Source organism: Panicum virgatum, chromosome 5N, assembly GCF_016808335.1.
Source record: "Panicum virgatum strain AP13 chromosome 5N, P.virgatum_v5, whole genome shotgun sequence".
NCBI classification, from domain to species: Eukaryota; Viridiplantae; Streptophyta; class Magnoliopsida; order Poales; family Poaceae; genus Panicum; species Panicum virgatum.
Window position 1 is genome coordinate 5,059,564 of NC_053149.1, and position 16,680 is coordinate 5,076,243.

The 16,680-nt window shown below is 47.0% G+C and overlaps 2 protein-coding genes across 2 annotated transcripts; both read left to right on the forward strand.

The window, feature by feature from the left end:
- The first annotated feature begins 373 nt into the window (after positions 1–373).
- Positions 374–1,245, forward strand: LOC120674179. The gene has a single exon (XM_039955318.1). It carries the CDS (start codon positions 494–496, stop codon positions 956–958), a length of 465 nt encoding a protein of 154 aa, XP_039811252.1. The 5' UTR covers positions 374–493; the 3' UTR covers positions 959–1,245.
- Positions 1,246–15,198: 13,953 nt separating this feature from the next.
- Positions 15,199–16,680, forward strand: LOC120673086. The gene is made up of 2 exons (XM_039953772.1): positions 15,199–15,340; positions 15,422–16,680. Exons 1-2 carry the CDS (start codon positions 15,199–15,201, stop codon positions 16,678–16,680), a joined length of 1,401 nt encoding a protein of 466 aa, XP_039809706.1.

The window sequence follows — 16,680 nt, forward strand, 5'->3', positions numbered from 1 at the left end:
CAGATAATGCGTGTAGCTTGCCAGCTGTATCTTAGAGACTAAGTAGTATAAACAAGAAGATTTCATATAGAGAAGACATTGATTAGCCAACTGTATATGGTGTATATATCTGGGTACTGAGCTACTGTGCTACAAAAAAATGATCAAACACTTCTACATAGAGACAAATATAATGTGCCAGCTGTATTTGAAATGTTTAGGCGAACATTAGGATCCAAGGTAATATAAACCCATTACATTTTCACAGAAATGTGCTAGCCAAATGGACCCAAATGTAATTAGTCTAGAACTCTAGGATGAAGAAATTAGTCAACGCATAATTAAAGAGCCCTAAAAAATTCCATCTTGATCCCAAAACCCACCCACCGTCCACACCAGTCTCCCTCTCCCCAAATATACGCACGGCGAGCGCGGCGCGGCCACTCCCCCTCCCGCTTCTTCCCTTCCCAGTTGCCCACAGCAATCTCTCCTCCCCTCAACCACTCCCCTCGCCATGGACGGCGGCGGCGGCGGCGGCGGCGGCTACAGCCCGCGGTTCCAGCGCCAGGCCTCCTGCTCCTGCGCCCCCTCCATCTCCCGGCGCGGGTTCGTCCGCGCCGGCTTCGACCTCGACGGCGACGACTACTACTACGACGACGACATCTTCCCCTCCTCATCATCCTCCTCCTCCGGCGGCGGCGCCGCGTACGACAAGGCCTACGGGGCCCCGCGGCCGTCCGCGCGCGCGAGGCTGAGGGGCCTGTGGCGCCGCATCAAGCGGGAGAAGAAGCGGATCCTGCTCTGCACCACTGGCTGCGTGCCCGCGGCGGCGCCGCCGCACCGGGAGCCCTACGACGCCTACAGCTACGCGCAGAACTTCGACGACGGCGAGGCGTGGGTGGAGCCCGAGAACCTCTCGCGATCCTTCTCCGCTCGCTTCGCCGTCCCCTCCAGGGTGTTCCAGAGGGTCGCCGTGTAGAGGCTCCGCTCCAACAAACCGCCGGCGGCTTGGATTTTCCCCCTTTCGTCTTTGCCAATTTTGGAGCCGTGAATTGTGAAAAAGAGAGGCAGCGATCCCATCTGTAAATGCATTCAGTTCTTTCATGTCATCAATTTCTCCACCAAAGTTCCATCGATTTTGTTAATCTCGTACTTTGCCAGCAATTAAGAAAAAACACAGGCATGACAGAGGCATTTACGGACACAGCAAAATCACAGAAAACATGTGAATACTAGTTTATGTTTGTTTCAAAAGAATCTTAAAAATGTCATTTTGTTTCATGTTTCTGAAGGTTACCAGAAAATGGTTGTCAGTTTCAGGGATCTTTTTGGATAGGATCCAAAAGATCACAAATTCAAAGTACCTACACACTATAAACTTGTCTAATCTGATTGCGTAGTATTCTAGACTTGCTTGGTCAAACATATTTCTTGGACATTTGGCGATTTTGTCGCTGCATGTGAAGTTGATCGGAGTCGGTAGTCTGTACTGCCCCTTTTTCAATGCGCCAAACGTTTGCAAATTTGACCATGCTGAACCTCATAAAAAAGATGCTGCTAGAATTTGACCATTTTCAGGAAAAATCCACACGCCGTCACCTTCAAATCAGAGTAATTTGTAGCTTCCCTGGTCGCAGCGTAGAGTGGAAAAACTGCAGAGTTTCAACAAATGTAATCTTGTTGAGAAAAATTCATGAGACGTGATGTGAGTCTAGCATCACGCCATTGGTGCTGCTTAACCAATTGTCCCTCTCTCTTTGAAAGCGAGAGGTCACGGCCTATATTCTAGAAGAAGCAATCTTGGTGTGCCCATCATCTTAGAGCAAGTTTTATAAGTGCGCCGACCGCCGGCTGGGAGGGAGGCGGCGATGGTGGCGGCCCCCGCCAGCTCAGCCAATAGCAACGCACGGAGTGCCTCTCCGCCGGCCTGAGCGGGCGCGGAGCGAGTCGCCCGCCTCCGTCTCTCTCCTCGGCCACGTCAGTTCCCAGCCCGTTTACCGCCGGTTATAATACATGCTCTTAAAAGACAGACGCAATAAAAAGGAATCTTTCATTGTTCCTTTCGTGTAGGCACTTCATCTTCGTGCTTGTTCTGTACACTGTCTTTTGTTTAGCTGCAAGTGGGTTCATGCATTGAGCAAGCTAACTGTTGGGCAACATAGTTTATCCCCCACAAAACCGGCACTACCTCGCATTGCCCGTTACTGTGCATGTCTACCAGGAGTGATGCTATGGCAATGCATTCTTCAGTTAACTCTTTACATTAATCCCGATCCAATTCAGTATTATGCTAGCAGGTTCATTGGATCCCTCCTCTGTTCCTCTGTTCTAACCTCAAACTTTGTTGCCGCCTTCGACAGCATAATGAACTGCATACAGTGAACCAGCAGGAAGCATGCATGTATTTGCACAGTGATTCACTGTATAGCTCTGAATTGTCGATCCCGACATATACGAAGGATCTTGTATATATCCAAGTCCAGCTACTGTATCCGAGACTCGTAATAGGAGTAGTTTTTTTTGTTAATTTGTTAAAATTAACTTGTCCTGAAATGAATTAGCTAACATCAATTATATGTACCTCCTTATTATTTTGTATTGAAATGAGAGATGACAAGTACGATTAAGCCAAAAACAGAAATTGCTAGGAAGCTCTGCTCCTAACAAAGTGCATGCAGAGCCATAAGCCATGTCAGTGGCCACTGGCTTGCCATGATGGAATTGCATTGCAAGTGCCTGTGCCACACTGGTGTGCATGTGACCATGCGCGTGCCCATGCATCTCTGCGTCATTACAAAGAAATCGATCTTGGGAAGACGACATATCTGCGATTAGTTTAGCAGGTGTCACATGGGGTCAGTAGTGCCGTCTGCTGAATGTTCATCGCGTGCATCAGCAATCTGCGCGGCGCCATCCATGATTGCCTGCGAAAGATCCATGCCATTTCCAACTTTCTTCCCCCTTTTGCTTTTCATCAACTAGCTAGGACTAGGGGCCACATTGCTATCTGCTAGATTGATCCAGGAAATGGAACCGTATTTTAAGACCATGAAAACTTCAGGTGCTTTGCTGAACTTTTGTGATCTGTCGAGAAATGATGAAAGATCCTTCGGATTGTCGTATCAAGATCCGTGCAAACTTTTTCTGGGATTGGGATGCTTATGCGCGATGCTGAAGCCGTCGATCGATCACTTGTTCTTATAAATAAAAAAGATTACCGGTCGATCAGTTTAGCAGTTACTCATCATCAGCTCTAATTAAAAAGTATGAACTCATCAAAGCAGTGAAGAAATGCAACTTGCATGAATAAGGAAATGCATCTGATGTTGCTGCTTCCAGATGCCTGCAAGAGTGGCGCACATACGGCTTGTGCGATCTCCTCTCATGTGATCATGTGAAAGCCTGCTTGCACTGATGATGAGTCCGGTCCGCTGCCCCTTTGGATACCTTAAACTCGCTGGCTCCCTTGTGGGCAACACGTTAGCCGCCAATGATTCGGCCGCTGCCTGCCCATCTGATCCATCCCATCGTATTTTAATCCTTGGCCTCATCAGCACCTTTCCTTTGATCAAACAAAGTGCCTTGTTCTTTGACCGGTTAGTAGTGATGGACTGATGGGTTTAGCGCTCACTTCAGCTCTATTCATGCTTGCCCGTGTTCAGAAATAGTTTTTAAAAACCGAAAAGTGCAGTTTCAAAAATTTTGAAAATGCTGAATGAGGTCCCAGTCATATTGCAGATTTGTGTTCATGTGCATCACTCTCGGATTGGATGAGTTCATATTCGTAACAATTCCATCTCTTCTGATAGTGCTGGCAATCTCAACGGAAGTCTCCTTAGTCATCTCTTTTGAAAAAGAATTATGAAGGTCATCCAACTGATGATTTTGAAGTGAACAATAAACGAATTTAGAAGCTTGTGCTGGCTCGTTCATTGAGTCCAAGCTGTCAGGCCGAATCAGTCGCACGGAGTGAGCTGGGTTTATCGTCGCATCTGAAACTCGTGGAGCCGACATTAATGAGTTGAATTAGCAACCAGATACATTTATTCTTCGTAAAAAGAAAAGAAGAAAAACAGCTGGTTTTTCCGTTGAAGGCTTCAGTCAGAGGTAGTACAGCTCATGGAAGAGACCTGGGAACAGACACGAAAGACGTTACGAAGTATGATGGCAGCTATCCTCAGTGTACAGTACTAGCAGCCAGTGTATTCAGTTATGGGCTGTGTTTAGATTCAAAATTAATTGCATAGTTTTGATGTACACGACGAAACGAATCTTTTGAGTCTAGTTAAGTCACGATAGGACAACAATTAGCACAAACAAACGAATAGTGCTACAGTATCCGATGTGATCCTTTTTACCACCATTTTACGAATCTAAACACAGCCATGTTCCCACGTCAGCGAATAATATTTCTGCCTGCTAGTACAACTGTGTTGATGGTGGTTCTTCCATTTTGTCGAGGTGTGAAAATGTGCCGACAATTTCAAATACGTGAAAACTCGGATCAGGAAGTTTTTTGAACTAGTAAAGATCTGAACTTTTTGAAGTCAGAGAGGGGGATCTTCTTGTCATATCGATGAATGACTGATTCTTGTTAGATGGTTGGGTGATTTAGACAGCGCCAGTATGAGGGACCGAAACTGGCGACTAGAGGGGGGTGAATGAGAGCCGATCAAAATTTCTCTTGAAATCGATCTGTCGGCATATATTCCAAAACCACCAGAAGCCCTCAAGAATTCTAGGTGAAGTTTGGAATAGCTATGGAAAAGCTAAACCAACACACAACACCCCTAGAACGCGCGAATGAAAACACAGAAGCGAACGAGAAAATCTGCAGACCTGGCAGACTCAGACCGGTCAGACCGCTCTCTCCAACCGGTCAGACCGGTCGGGCTGGAGTTCAAAAACTCAGACCGGTCAGACCGGTTTCAGAGACTGGTCAGACCGGTTGCACCCAGACAAATCGCAAACAAAGCTTCAAACGTCAAATCTCGAGCAAACGAAGTCCAAATCCAACGAAACTTGGAGGATAGCTTAACAGATCCCCAAAAGATTAACAGATCATGAGAAATCAAGGGAAGATCAAAGAGAATTGGGGTTTTCTTAAGAACCCAAAAATCCCAATTTGTGAGAACTCGCGATTCCTGCGGGTTTGGCACTAGGCTAGATAGATTAGAATTGTCACAACGAGTCCATCAAACCACGAAACGAAGAACTTGACTCCTACAAACACGAAAGACATCAAAAGAGGAAAAATCAAGTCCAAAACGCAAAGAGAAGGGGAGGACGAAAAACACATCACACTTGGGTGAATCTCAAAACAATTTCATTCATAAATCACGGAGGAATTCACCTATACAAAAGGCTAGAGTCAACCACACCATCATCCACCCTCTAGATTGAAGAGATTAGCTATAATCTAACCCTTCTTTGCGTTGGAGACCTTGGCCCTGACCTAGAGCATGAGGAAGGAGAATGAGTAAATAGAAAAGGACTCAAGAGACTCAACCCCCACGAACAGGTGAGGGGGACTTAAATACCCAGCTGCTGCGGCTAGACCGGTCAGACCGGTCCAAGGGACCGGTCAGACCGATCGGGTCTGCAGCAGCCCTGTACATGTCCTCAATCAATGGTGGAGTTTCTTTCTTCGACCCGAAGTCTTCCCTGCGATGCCTCCACGTTGACGAAGAACCGGTCCGCGGTTTTAGAGGGTCCGCGAAACCCGGGTAGGTGGCCGGTTTTGAGAAAACCGCCAAAACACCTCGCGCAGGAAGATTCCTGTAGCAGCACCATCCAAATTAAACCGGCTTAAATGCACTAACCATCATCTTAATACTTAATCAAGTTACTGTGCACTTAAAACGGGGTAATCTGACAGGTTGTCGGGTAAAATCCCGATTAAACTACTGTACTCCAGGATCACAATTGCACTTAGACCCGCACGAAGACGAGCCCAGGTGATACCAGCATACAGAAATCTTCAAATTAATTTACAACACCGGTTTTACATAAAAGGTTTAAAATACAAACAACAGAGTTCAAACGCACAGCGGAAGGTTAAAAACTGAGTTCGAAATACAATACGTTAACCACGACGACGATACAAGGTGAGCTCCACATCCTGCCCACCGATGTGACGCCAACCTGCCCGATCTTCACGGGGAAGGCGGGGCCCACTCGACGGTCCACCCAGGAGGAAGCGGGTGTCCAATCCAGGACGCACAGATCTCCTCGAAGTCAGTGGGGACACAACCTGCTTAAAAGGGGTACAACAACAACCCTGAGTATACTAATACTCAGCAAGGCTTACCCGACTTTGGGTATACTTAGCCCATTACCTAGACATGCAAGGCTTTTTGGCTCTGGAGTTCTTTTGCTGAAAAGCTGCTAGAAGTGAATCCTTTTTTTCAATATTTTAGCTCCATTTAGTGTACCAAGTATTAACTAAATTCGCCTATTCATCTAGAGCACACATGGTGGAACAGATTATCTTTTAGTAATTCCCAAACCAGCCTTTTCCATTCCGTATTCATTCCACTTTCTTACTACGATGTGACAAAGTGACCAAGGTTCTCTTAACCGAGAGAGACGGCGAATCGATCCGATTTAACCTTGCAAGGTAGACCTAACTCACACGACACGCGTAAACCCCGTCGGGCCACACACGTCAACTGTTCCCATCATCACCCCGACGTCTGAATCACGCCTGCCAAATCCCGGGTGAAGGGTCCCTCACAGCGAACTCCCAGAGAACTAGGAGGCGACATACACTCCAAAACCCGCCATCATCCCACTCCCAGAATAGCAGGTCGCGATTCAAAGTATCGTTGCAAATCAGGTAATTAGCTTACCGGTTTCGACTACCTCCTACTTCCGGCATGTCGTTAGTACTGTTCAAACTTAGTCAGCACTGCCAACAATGGTACGATCCTCAATCGACACAGGCGGAGCTTACTTTCCATCCATGCCATACCAAAACCAACTCATTTCCGCCCGGTCTCCATTTCTCTTTACTCAACAATTCATTTCAAGCCATAACTAAGGAATCAAGATCCTAAACTCGCGAGTGACAGTAATCACTCGACTTGTACCGAATCCTATTTAGCAGAGCATTTCTATCGACACCTGCATACTAGTATAGGCTCATGGTACCTAGGGAAAACATGCATACTATGGTTCCATTCAACTCCTAGAACATAAATGCACAATACTTAAATAAACATTGAATAATTTAAATTATGGTTATGCTCCGGGACTTGCCTTGCAGGTCAGCGGGGTTAACGAAAACTTCTGGAGCGGGCTCAACGGCATCCTCCTGCTGCTCTCCTGCTCGTGTCTCCTGGACCGGCTCAGCAACTAGCTCGTGGACTGCTTCGTTCGCGGCGTCTACACGAATAAAAATATGCCATGCAACAATTAGAACGCAGTGCAATGCATGAGTGCTTAAGACGCGATGAAAAGATCAACTCAATTTAGCCTGAAGTGCTTCCTTCCAACAACAACTACTAACTTTGTTTAGAGCAGCAAGGATTAAAACCGAGACTTACTTAGCTAAGGTTACACATGCATGAAAATAAACAACTAACAACAATACAAAAAGAAAAGAGTAGCTAGGAGCAAAATAAAAGCAAAACCTAACTTTCATACATGATCTAGCAACACAAATAACCAGCTCAAGCGGAAGCAGTAAAGCATGCCTCACAAATTTTTCCAACAATTATTGCTGCTAGTAAAGTATTTAACTAACCCTAGCAAGGTAAAAGGAACAAAAAATTAGATCTACACAAAAGTGCATAGCAACAGGTCATGAAACTTTTACAGTGGACTACACATGAAATGAATAAGGCACTGCGAATTTTCCATAATTTTTAGAGCCCTAGAACAACCGGTAATAAATAAACTAGGTTTAACGCAAACTGAATTTTCATCACAGAAAAGGTGACAATTCAATGGCACAAGTATTTTTCCTCAGAAGCTTGTGATTTTAGAAACCTAGCAAAATTTATTTTACATTTTTAGCATTTTTCTATGAATTTCTATGCAATTACAAAGTTTCAGCCGAGTTAAAGGAATAAAACTCAAAAACATAAAGATAAAAAGGGGGCTGACAGCCGGGGCCCACCCGTCAGTGAGCCCGGACAGCCCCCCTCCTCTGCTCCCCACGCGCCAGGTCGTGGCCGGCGAGGCAGCCAAACACCGCGGCGGCGGCGGCGGCCTGGCCCGCCCGCGGCCCAGGCAGCCCGGCGGAGCCGGCGCCCGCGGCGGCACGGCAGGGCGCGCGCTCAGCGTGGCTCGCGGCGGCGCAGAGGCAGGGCACGGCGGCGCGCGGCCGTTTCGGCCCGGCCGGCGGCGGAGGCGGCGTCCTGGCGGCGGGGTAGCGTCCGCGGCGGGCGGGCGACTGCGGGGCGCGCGGCCGTTTCGGCCCGGCCGGCGGCGTCCAGGCGGCGGGGTAGCGTCCGCGGTGGGCGGGCGACTGCGGGGCGCGCGGTGGTGGCCCGTGAGCTGGCGCAGGGAGCCCCGACGGCGTGCACGCGGTGGCGGCGGCGCGGACACGGCGGCGCTGCGGCGGCGATAGCGCCGGGATCAAGGGGGAAAGAGGCCGGGGAGCGAGAGGGGGTCGTAGGGGAGCTCACCATGGTTCAATTTTAGGTGGAGGATGGCCGGAAGATGGATCTCGACGGGGGGGCGAAGCTCGGGGCGACGGCAATGGTGGCCGCGGTCTGGAGCTCGACTTCGGCCGGGGTAGGGCACAGCCGCGTTCGTGGAGGGATGGAGGAGCTTTAGGGCGAGGTCTCGCAGCTCGGAGGGCAACAGATTGAGGTGGGGCGGCGAGGGTTGGCCGGAGCGACGAGCGGCGGCGGTTTCGCTCGGTTCTGCTCGCTCGAGCTCGACCTAGCTCCGAGGAAGGAGAAGGGAGGAATGGAACGGGACAGGAAGCTTTGAGGCATCCGCGAGAGGAGAATAGCGGCGACGGGGCGCGATTGCTGATGCGTGGACGCGCTCGCCGGCGACCAGCGGCGGTATGGGCGTCGGGGGCGCCACAGTGCCGAGCAGGAGTTCCTCTGTTCACTCGTTTAAATAATTTTAGCCCGAGTTTGACTAGTTGAAACTCCAAATTTCATATGGGAACATGAAATTTGGCCAAAATAGAAGTTGTAGAGAATTAAAAGATCTACAACTTTCATTTTGGGCGGAAGTTGATTTGGAGCTCAGATCAAGGACAAAAACGAGATCGAACATCGCTAACACAAAGATTTCTATGCGAATCCGATTAACGCTAATGACGAACTGAGTCCACGATTAGCGAGATAAATCGTGACTAGCGAGCATGATTAACACAGGGGTGTTACAGCCTTCCCTCCTTAAAAGAATCTCGTCCCGAGATTCACGCACAAGAGAAATCAAACAAGCGGAAAGGTTCAAAGATGTAGTACCTGGATGAGTGTTTAAAAACTCCGGATACTTGGATTTCAGAAATTCCTCCTTCTCCCAAGTAGCTTCATCTTCGGAGTGATTACTCCATTGAACTTTGTAGAATCAGTTGGTTGTGCGACGAGTAACTCGATCCTTGCGATCCATAATCTTGATAGGATGCTCTGGATAAGTGAGATCGGACTCTAATTGAATCGAGTCACTTTCCACAACTTCCGTCGGAACTCTAAGGCACATTCTGAGTTGTGACACATGGAAGATGTTATGAACTGCAGAAAGATTCGCTGGAAGATCCAACCGATAAGCCACATGACCGCATCGTTCCACAATTGGATATGGACCGATGTAGCGGGGAGCTAACTTCCCTTTTATTCCAAATCTTTGCACGCCTTTCCAAGGTGGTACTTTCAGATAGACGTGGTCACCGACCTTAAAGACGAGTGGATCTCTTCTTTTATCCGCATAGCTCTTCTGTCGAGACTGTGCAATCTTTAAGTTGGCTTGGATAAGGCGGACTTATTCTTCGGCCTCTTGAACCATGTCGGGTCCAAAGATAGTTCTTTCTCCGGTTTCAGACCAATTGAGAGGTGTACGGCATCGACGACCGTATAATGCTTCAAATGGTGCCATTTTAATGCTTTCTTGATAACTATTGTTATAAGAGAATTCAGCTAACGGCAAGCATTGATCCCATTTCTGTGGATAGGTTAAGACGCAGGCACGGAGCATATCCTTCAAAATTTGATTTATCCTCTCAGTTTGACCGTCTGTTTGAGGGTGATATGCAGAGCTGCGAATAAGATGTGTTCCCAAGCAAGCATGTAATTGTTCCAAAAAATGAGCAACGAACTGAGTTCCTCAATCGGAAATGATAGTCTTTGGCACACCATGTAAACATAGTATGCGATCCATGTACAATTCCGCATATTGCTTGGTCAAGTACGTTGTCTTAACTGGGAGGAAATGTGCCGACTTGGTCAATCTATCTACTACAACCCAAATAGAGTCGTAACCCTTTTGAGTTCGAGGTAAGCCGACGATGAAATCCATACTTATATCTTCCCATTTCCATTCTGGAATATTCAAGGGCTGGAGAGTCCCAGCTGGTCTGAGATGACTGGCTTTAACCCTTCGACAGATATCACATTCTGACACATACTTGGCAATTTCTCTTTTCATCCGAGTCCACCAAAACCGTTGCTTCAAGTCTTGGTACATTTTGTTGCTACCCGGATGAATTGATAACCGTGAAGTATGAGCTTCGTCAAGAATTTGTTTTCTGAGCTCAAAATTCTTAGGCACCACTAATCGGTCCTTGAACCATAATATATTCTCAGTATCCTGGTGGAAACAATTCACTTTAGGGTCTCCTTCTGATAGTCTTCTCTGAATTTCCTTCACCCCTTTATCTTGCTTTTGTGCCGCTATGATGAGATCACGAAGAGTAGGAGTAAGCTCTAGATGAGCCAATGTGCCAGGTGGTACGATACTTAAGTTCAGCTTTTCCATTTCAAAGCAAAGGGATTCGCTTAATGGTATAACTGAAATGCAATGACAATGAGCTTTGCGACTTAGCGCATCGGCAACTACATTCGCCTTGCCAGGATGATAATGCACTTCGAGCTCATAATCTTTAATCAACTCAAGCCATCTTCTTTGACGCATGTTCAAATCAGCTTGAGTGAAAAGATATTTGAGACTCTTGTGATCGGTATAGATGTTGCACAATGAACCTAAAAGATAGTATCGCCAGATCTTTAGAGCATGGACCACAGCTGCTAATTCAAGATCATGAGTGGGATAGTTTTCTTCATGCCTCTTGAGTGATCGAGAAGCATAAGCAATCACTCGGTTTTCTTGCATCAGAACACAGCCAAGTCCTGTGCCTGAGGCATCACAGTAGACATCAAAAGGTTTTGTAGTGTCTGGCTGGGCCAAGATTGGAGCTGAAGTGAGAAGTGTTTTCAATTTCTGGAAAGCTTCCTCACATTGGGCACTCCAATAGAATTTGACACCCTTCTTAAGAAGTTCAGTCATCGGCTTCGCAATTCTGGAGAATTCTGGGATGAATCGACGATAATACCCAGCTAAACCCAAGAAACTGCGGATTTCAGGAACTGAAGTTGGAGCTTCCCAATCGAGTACATCCTGTACTTTACTGGGATCCACAGAGATGCCCTCAGCAGATATGACATGACCGAGGAATGGCACTTCCTTCAGCCAGAAGTCACACTTGCTGAATTTGGCATAAAGCTGGTGCTCTCTCAGATGCTGAAGTACTATACGAAGATGATGAGCATGTTCTTCCTCATTCTTGGAGTAGATCAAGATATCATCAATGAAGACCACGACGAACTTGTCTAACTCCGGCATGAATACCGAATTCATGAGGTACATGAAGTAAGCGGGAGCATTGGTTAGTCCGAAAGACATCACCAAATACTCGTAGAGACCATAACGAGTAGAGAAAGCTATTTTTGGTATATCCACTGGTCTGATCTTGATTTGATGATAACCAGATCGTAGATCAAATTTTGAGAATACCTTAGCTCCAGCTAGTTGATCAAAAAGAATATCAATACGAGGAAGTGGATATTTATTTTTGATGGTGACTGCATTCAGAGGTCGATAATCCACACATAGCCTCAGTCCGTGATCTTTCTTCTTCACGAACAAAGCCGGGCAACCCCAAGGTGAGGTGCTCGGTCGAATATAGCCTTTATCCAGCAACTCTTGTAACTGGATTTTTAATTCAGCTAACTCACTAGGAGTCATTCTATATGGCCTTCTAGATATGGGCGCTGTGCCGGGCTGTAACTCAATGACAAACTCAATATCCCGATCGGGAGGCATGCCTGGCAAGTCCTCCGGAAACACATCGGGATATTCACAAACCACCGGAATTACTTCTAGAATTTTCCCTTCAAGGTGGTATATGACAGTGGCTGGAATTGCATGCTGGGAAAGATGAATATCCATAGAACCATATGTGGGAGAGTTTAACTGAATAACACGAGAGGAGGTATTGATGGTAGCACCATGTTCCTTCATCCAATTCATTCCAAGTATGACATCTATCCCCTGGCTTGGAAGGACAATGGGTGTAGTCGGAAAAATCGTCCCGTTCAAGTCAAGGGCCACACCTCGAACGAATTGGCTGGTACTTAAGTGTGTGCCCGGTGTATGAATGATATAAGGTCTTATCATGTGGGTTACTTGCAATTTGAGCCGTGTTACGCATGCTTGACTGATAAAGGTATGAGATGCTCCAGAATCAAACAGCACAGTAACAGGGCAGTGATTAACGGAGAACGTACCCGCCATCACTTGGGTGCCCTCCGGGACTTCCTCCAGAGTGGTGTAGTTCACACGACCAGTCTTGGCAGGTACAACCTTCTTTTTCTGATCCTTCTGGCTAGAACCTTGACTCAGCGTTGGAGTCTTGTAGTTATTCTGCCGAGGTGGCAGACGGCAGTCACGTGCAAAGTGCCCCAGGTTACCACAATTGTAACATGGGTAGTTGTTGGGGCGTGGAGCTTGTAGCATGAGGGGCCTCTGCTGTTGTATCGGAAAACGGGGTGCCCACTGCTGCTGTTGCTGTGGTGGTCTAGCGACCCATCGGCCCTGCTGTGGAGGACGGTTTGAAGCTTGCTAATTTCCTGTCTGAACCAGCTTGTACCTCTGGGGTGCATTGCTGGAGGATCCAGCAGGTGCCTTTCTCTTCTTGTCAGCTTTGTGCGCCAGTGTGGCATCTTCCTGAGTGATGGCCTTATTAACCAGATCAGTAAAGTTGTTGCATGTGGTGAGAGCTAGCTTGTCCTGAAGCTTTGTGCTAAGTCCCCTCCTGAAGCAATCTTGCTTCTTTTCATCAGTGTCCACATGAAAACCACCATACTGGGATAGCTGGTTGAAGGTCTGAGCATACTGGAGCACAGTGTTATTTCCTTGCTTCAGGGCTAGGAACTCTGCCATCTTTCTCCTCATCAAACTTGTAGGGATGTGGTGGCTTTAAAAGCTACCACAAACTCATCCCAGGTGAGACGTGTACCAGCGGGAAGTAGAGCCTTGTGATTGACCCACCATATTCTCGCAGGTCCTCGCAGCTGTTGCGCTGCAAAGACGGCTTTGTCCATCTCTGTGCAATTGAGGATGCTGAACTTATCCTCAATGGTGCGAATCCAGGCATCAGCCTCAAGGGGATCATCGGCCTTATGGAACAGAGGTGGCTGGGTGGCCAGAAAACCGACATAGTCAGTTTCTGCTGGTGCTAGTGGGGGAGCATGTCGACCTCTGCCGGCATTGACTTGGGCTTGCACCAGTTGCCTTATCAACTCTATCTGCTCGTTGCGGTCAGCGATAAGAGCTGCAACAGCTTGAGCCAAAGAGGGAGGTTGTTGGGGCAGTGCTTCGTGATTCTCATTGTCATGATTATCACCCATCTGCAAAAATAATCATTCCCCTGGTTAGCCATTTCACTATCAGGACCAGTGTTTTCCTAAACGGTTTTAAACGGCCGTTTAAACCAGTTTAAACGGTAAACGCAGGCTAACCGCTTCGTTTATGCCCTGGGCAGTGATATAAACGTTTGACCCGTCTAAATGGTCAACGCACGGTTTAAACGGACAAAACGTTGTAAACGGAACGGTCCCAAAATGGTTTTCCACGCCGTTCAGCCCGTTTTGTGGCCCGTTTTGATGATGGGTCAAATCTGATATGCCACGCGGGAAACGAATTGTTTTGGCGGGCTGGCCCGACAACCTCTAGGGTTATTTGCCCCCTTCCTTCCTACTGTCTTCCGCCCAGACCACCAGGGTCTTTTGCCCAGCCGCCACAACAGATTGTCCGCTGAGGGCAGAGCTCCTCCCGCCGCCGCCTCCTCCTCCTGCCGCCGCCTCCTCCTCCTCCCGCCTCCTAGTGCAGAGCAAAGGGTCGAGCTTCTCCTCCCGCCGCCTCCTCCTCCCGCCGCCGCCTCCTCCTCTTCCCGCCTCCTAGTGCAGAGCAGAGGGTCGAGCTTCTCCTCCAGCCACGCTGTGTGGATCTGCAGCAGGCAGCAGCACGAAGCAATCTGCAGGTCTGCAGCAGCACCAGGACGAAGCAGTAGCAGAGTGCTTGATCTCCAGCACGAAGCACCACTCAGGTATGCTTGCTCCTTGCCTCTCCTTGCCTTCTTGCGCATTATTGCTTGCACCCTGTCACTGCCATGTTTTCTATTATTAGATAGCTGAGCTTTTGGCTTTATATTAGTAGCTATATAACTATGTACTGCTTGCTCCTACCACCAGCAATGCTTGTCCTTAAATGCTCTTGCTCTGCTTGATTGCCTCAATGCTATGCTTTGTTCCTAAATGGCATGTATTATTACTTGAACCCTGCAGTATGTCATCAGCTGCATCGAATCCGTCCCCTGCTGCAGTGAACAAGGCACCCCTTAAGAGAAATTCTGATGATATAGGGTGGGAGTATGGAGTACTTATCAATCCCGATGACTTGAATGTGATAAAATGCAAGCTGTGTCCCATGGTTGTGAAGGCTGGAATCTATAGACTGAAGTTGCACATTGCTGGCAAGAAAGGACAGGTCTGGTCCTGCCCCAATGCAAAACCTGAGGACAGAGAGAAGTGCTTGAAAGCTATAGATGATTCTAGAAAAGTTAAAAAGGCTAGGCAAGAAGAAAAAAAAGAGGTTAGAGATGCTGTAAATGATAATATGATTGATATTCCATCGGACACAGAAGATGGCACAGGGCTTGATGATATTGGAAGCTCTCAACCGCGAACAGTGGGTCCTATGGACAGATTCACAATGCCTCTCGACTCTAGTTCTTTGGGTTCCACCAAAAAATTTCAGCAGCAAAAAATTACTGAACATATAATGAAAGAAAGGTTGCACAAGTTGAAGAGATATATTGCAAGGTGGATATATGTGCAAGGTAAATGAATCATTATAGTGGTATCTTGTTTCTACCAATTTGATCTTTGAAGGGACTAACCTTGATTTCATTTAATTTTAGGAATACCGTTCAATGCAATCAATTGTGATGAGTTCGACCAAGTGCTTGAAGCTGCTGGCCGCTTTGGGCCAGGTGGAAAGAAGCCTTACCAACATGAGCTGCGAGAGAATCTACTGCATGAGGAAGTAGAAGATACAAAGAAGCTGCTCAAGGAACAAGAACTAGAATGGGCGAGAACTGGATGCTCTATTATGACTGATGCATGGACAGATCAAAAGAGGAGAAGTATAATGAACTTATGTGTTAATTGTTGCATTGGAACCACTTTTGTTGAGTCAAAGGAGGTCTCAGCTGAGACACACACTGGAGAATTCATTTTCCAGTTGGTAGATAACTTTATTGACAAAGTAGGGGTGGATAATATAGTGCAAGTGGTCACAGATAATGCTGCAAACAACATGGCAGCAAAGGATCTTCTTTATATCAAGAGACCCAACATATTTTGGAGTTCATGTGCAACCCACACTCTCAACTTGATGCTGGAAGGGATTGGGAAGATGAGAAGTTTCAAGACCATACTTGATTCAGCAAAAGACCTAGCCATCTTTATTTATGCGCACCATAAGACATTGTCCTTGATGAGGAAATTCACAAAGAAGAGAGAAATTATTAGGCCAGGTGTGACCAGATTTGCCTCCGCCTTTCTCACATTGCAAAGCCTATATGAGAAGAAAGATCAGCTAAGGGCGATGTCACAAAGCGAGGAATGGGAGAAGATTAGCCATGTCAAGAAAAGTGCAAAAGGTGTACAAGCCACAGCAACATTGGTCAAGCCTAGTTTTTGGAATGGTGTTAGTCTTTGCTTGAGAGTATTTGAGCCACTAGTGAAAGTACTTCGCATGGTTGATGGGGATGTTAAACCATCAATGCCTTTCGTTTATGGTGAAATTGTCAAAGCCAAGAAAGATATTAGGATTGCTGTTGGAAACATAGACAAGACAGGGACTTTGTACAAGAGTATCATAGGAATCATTGATGAAAAGATGAAGAAGCGGTTGGACAGCCCCATTCACTTGGCTGCCTATTGCTTGAATCCTTACTATACCTTCTATGATTCATCCATATTTGACAGTGAAGAGGTCATGGATGGGTGTATTGAAGCTGTTGAAATATTCTATCATGGTTCTTATGACAAGCAGAATCAAGTGCTCAATGATAACTTGCATAAGTTTAAGGACAAAGTTGGGCATTTTGGAAAAAATGTAGCTAAGGTTGGCTATAAGGACTATGATTTCAGTCCAGGTATTTATGTTATTTGA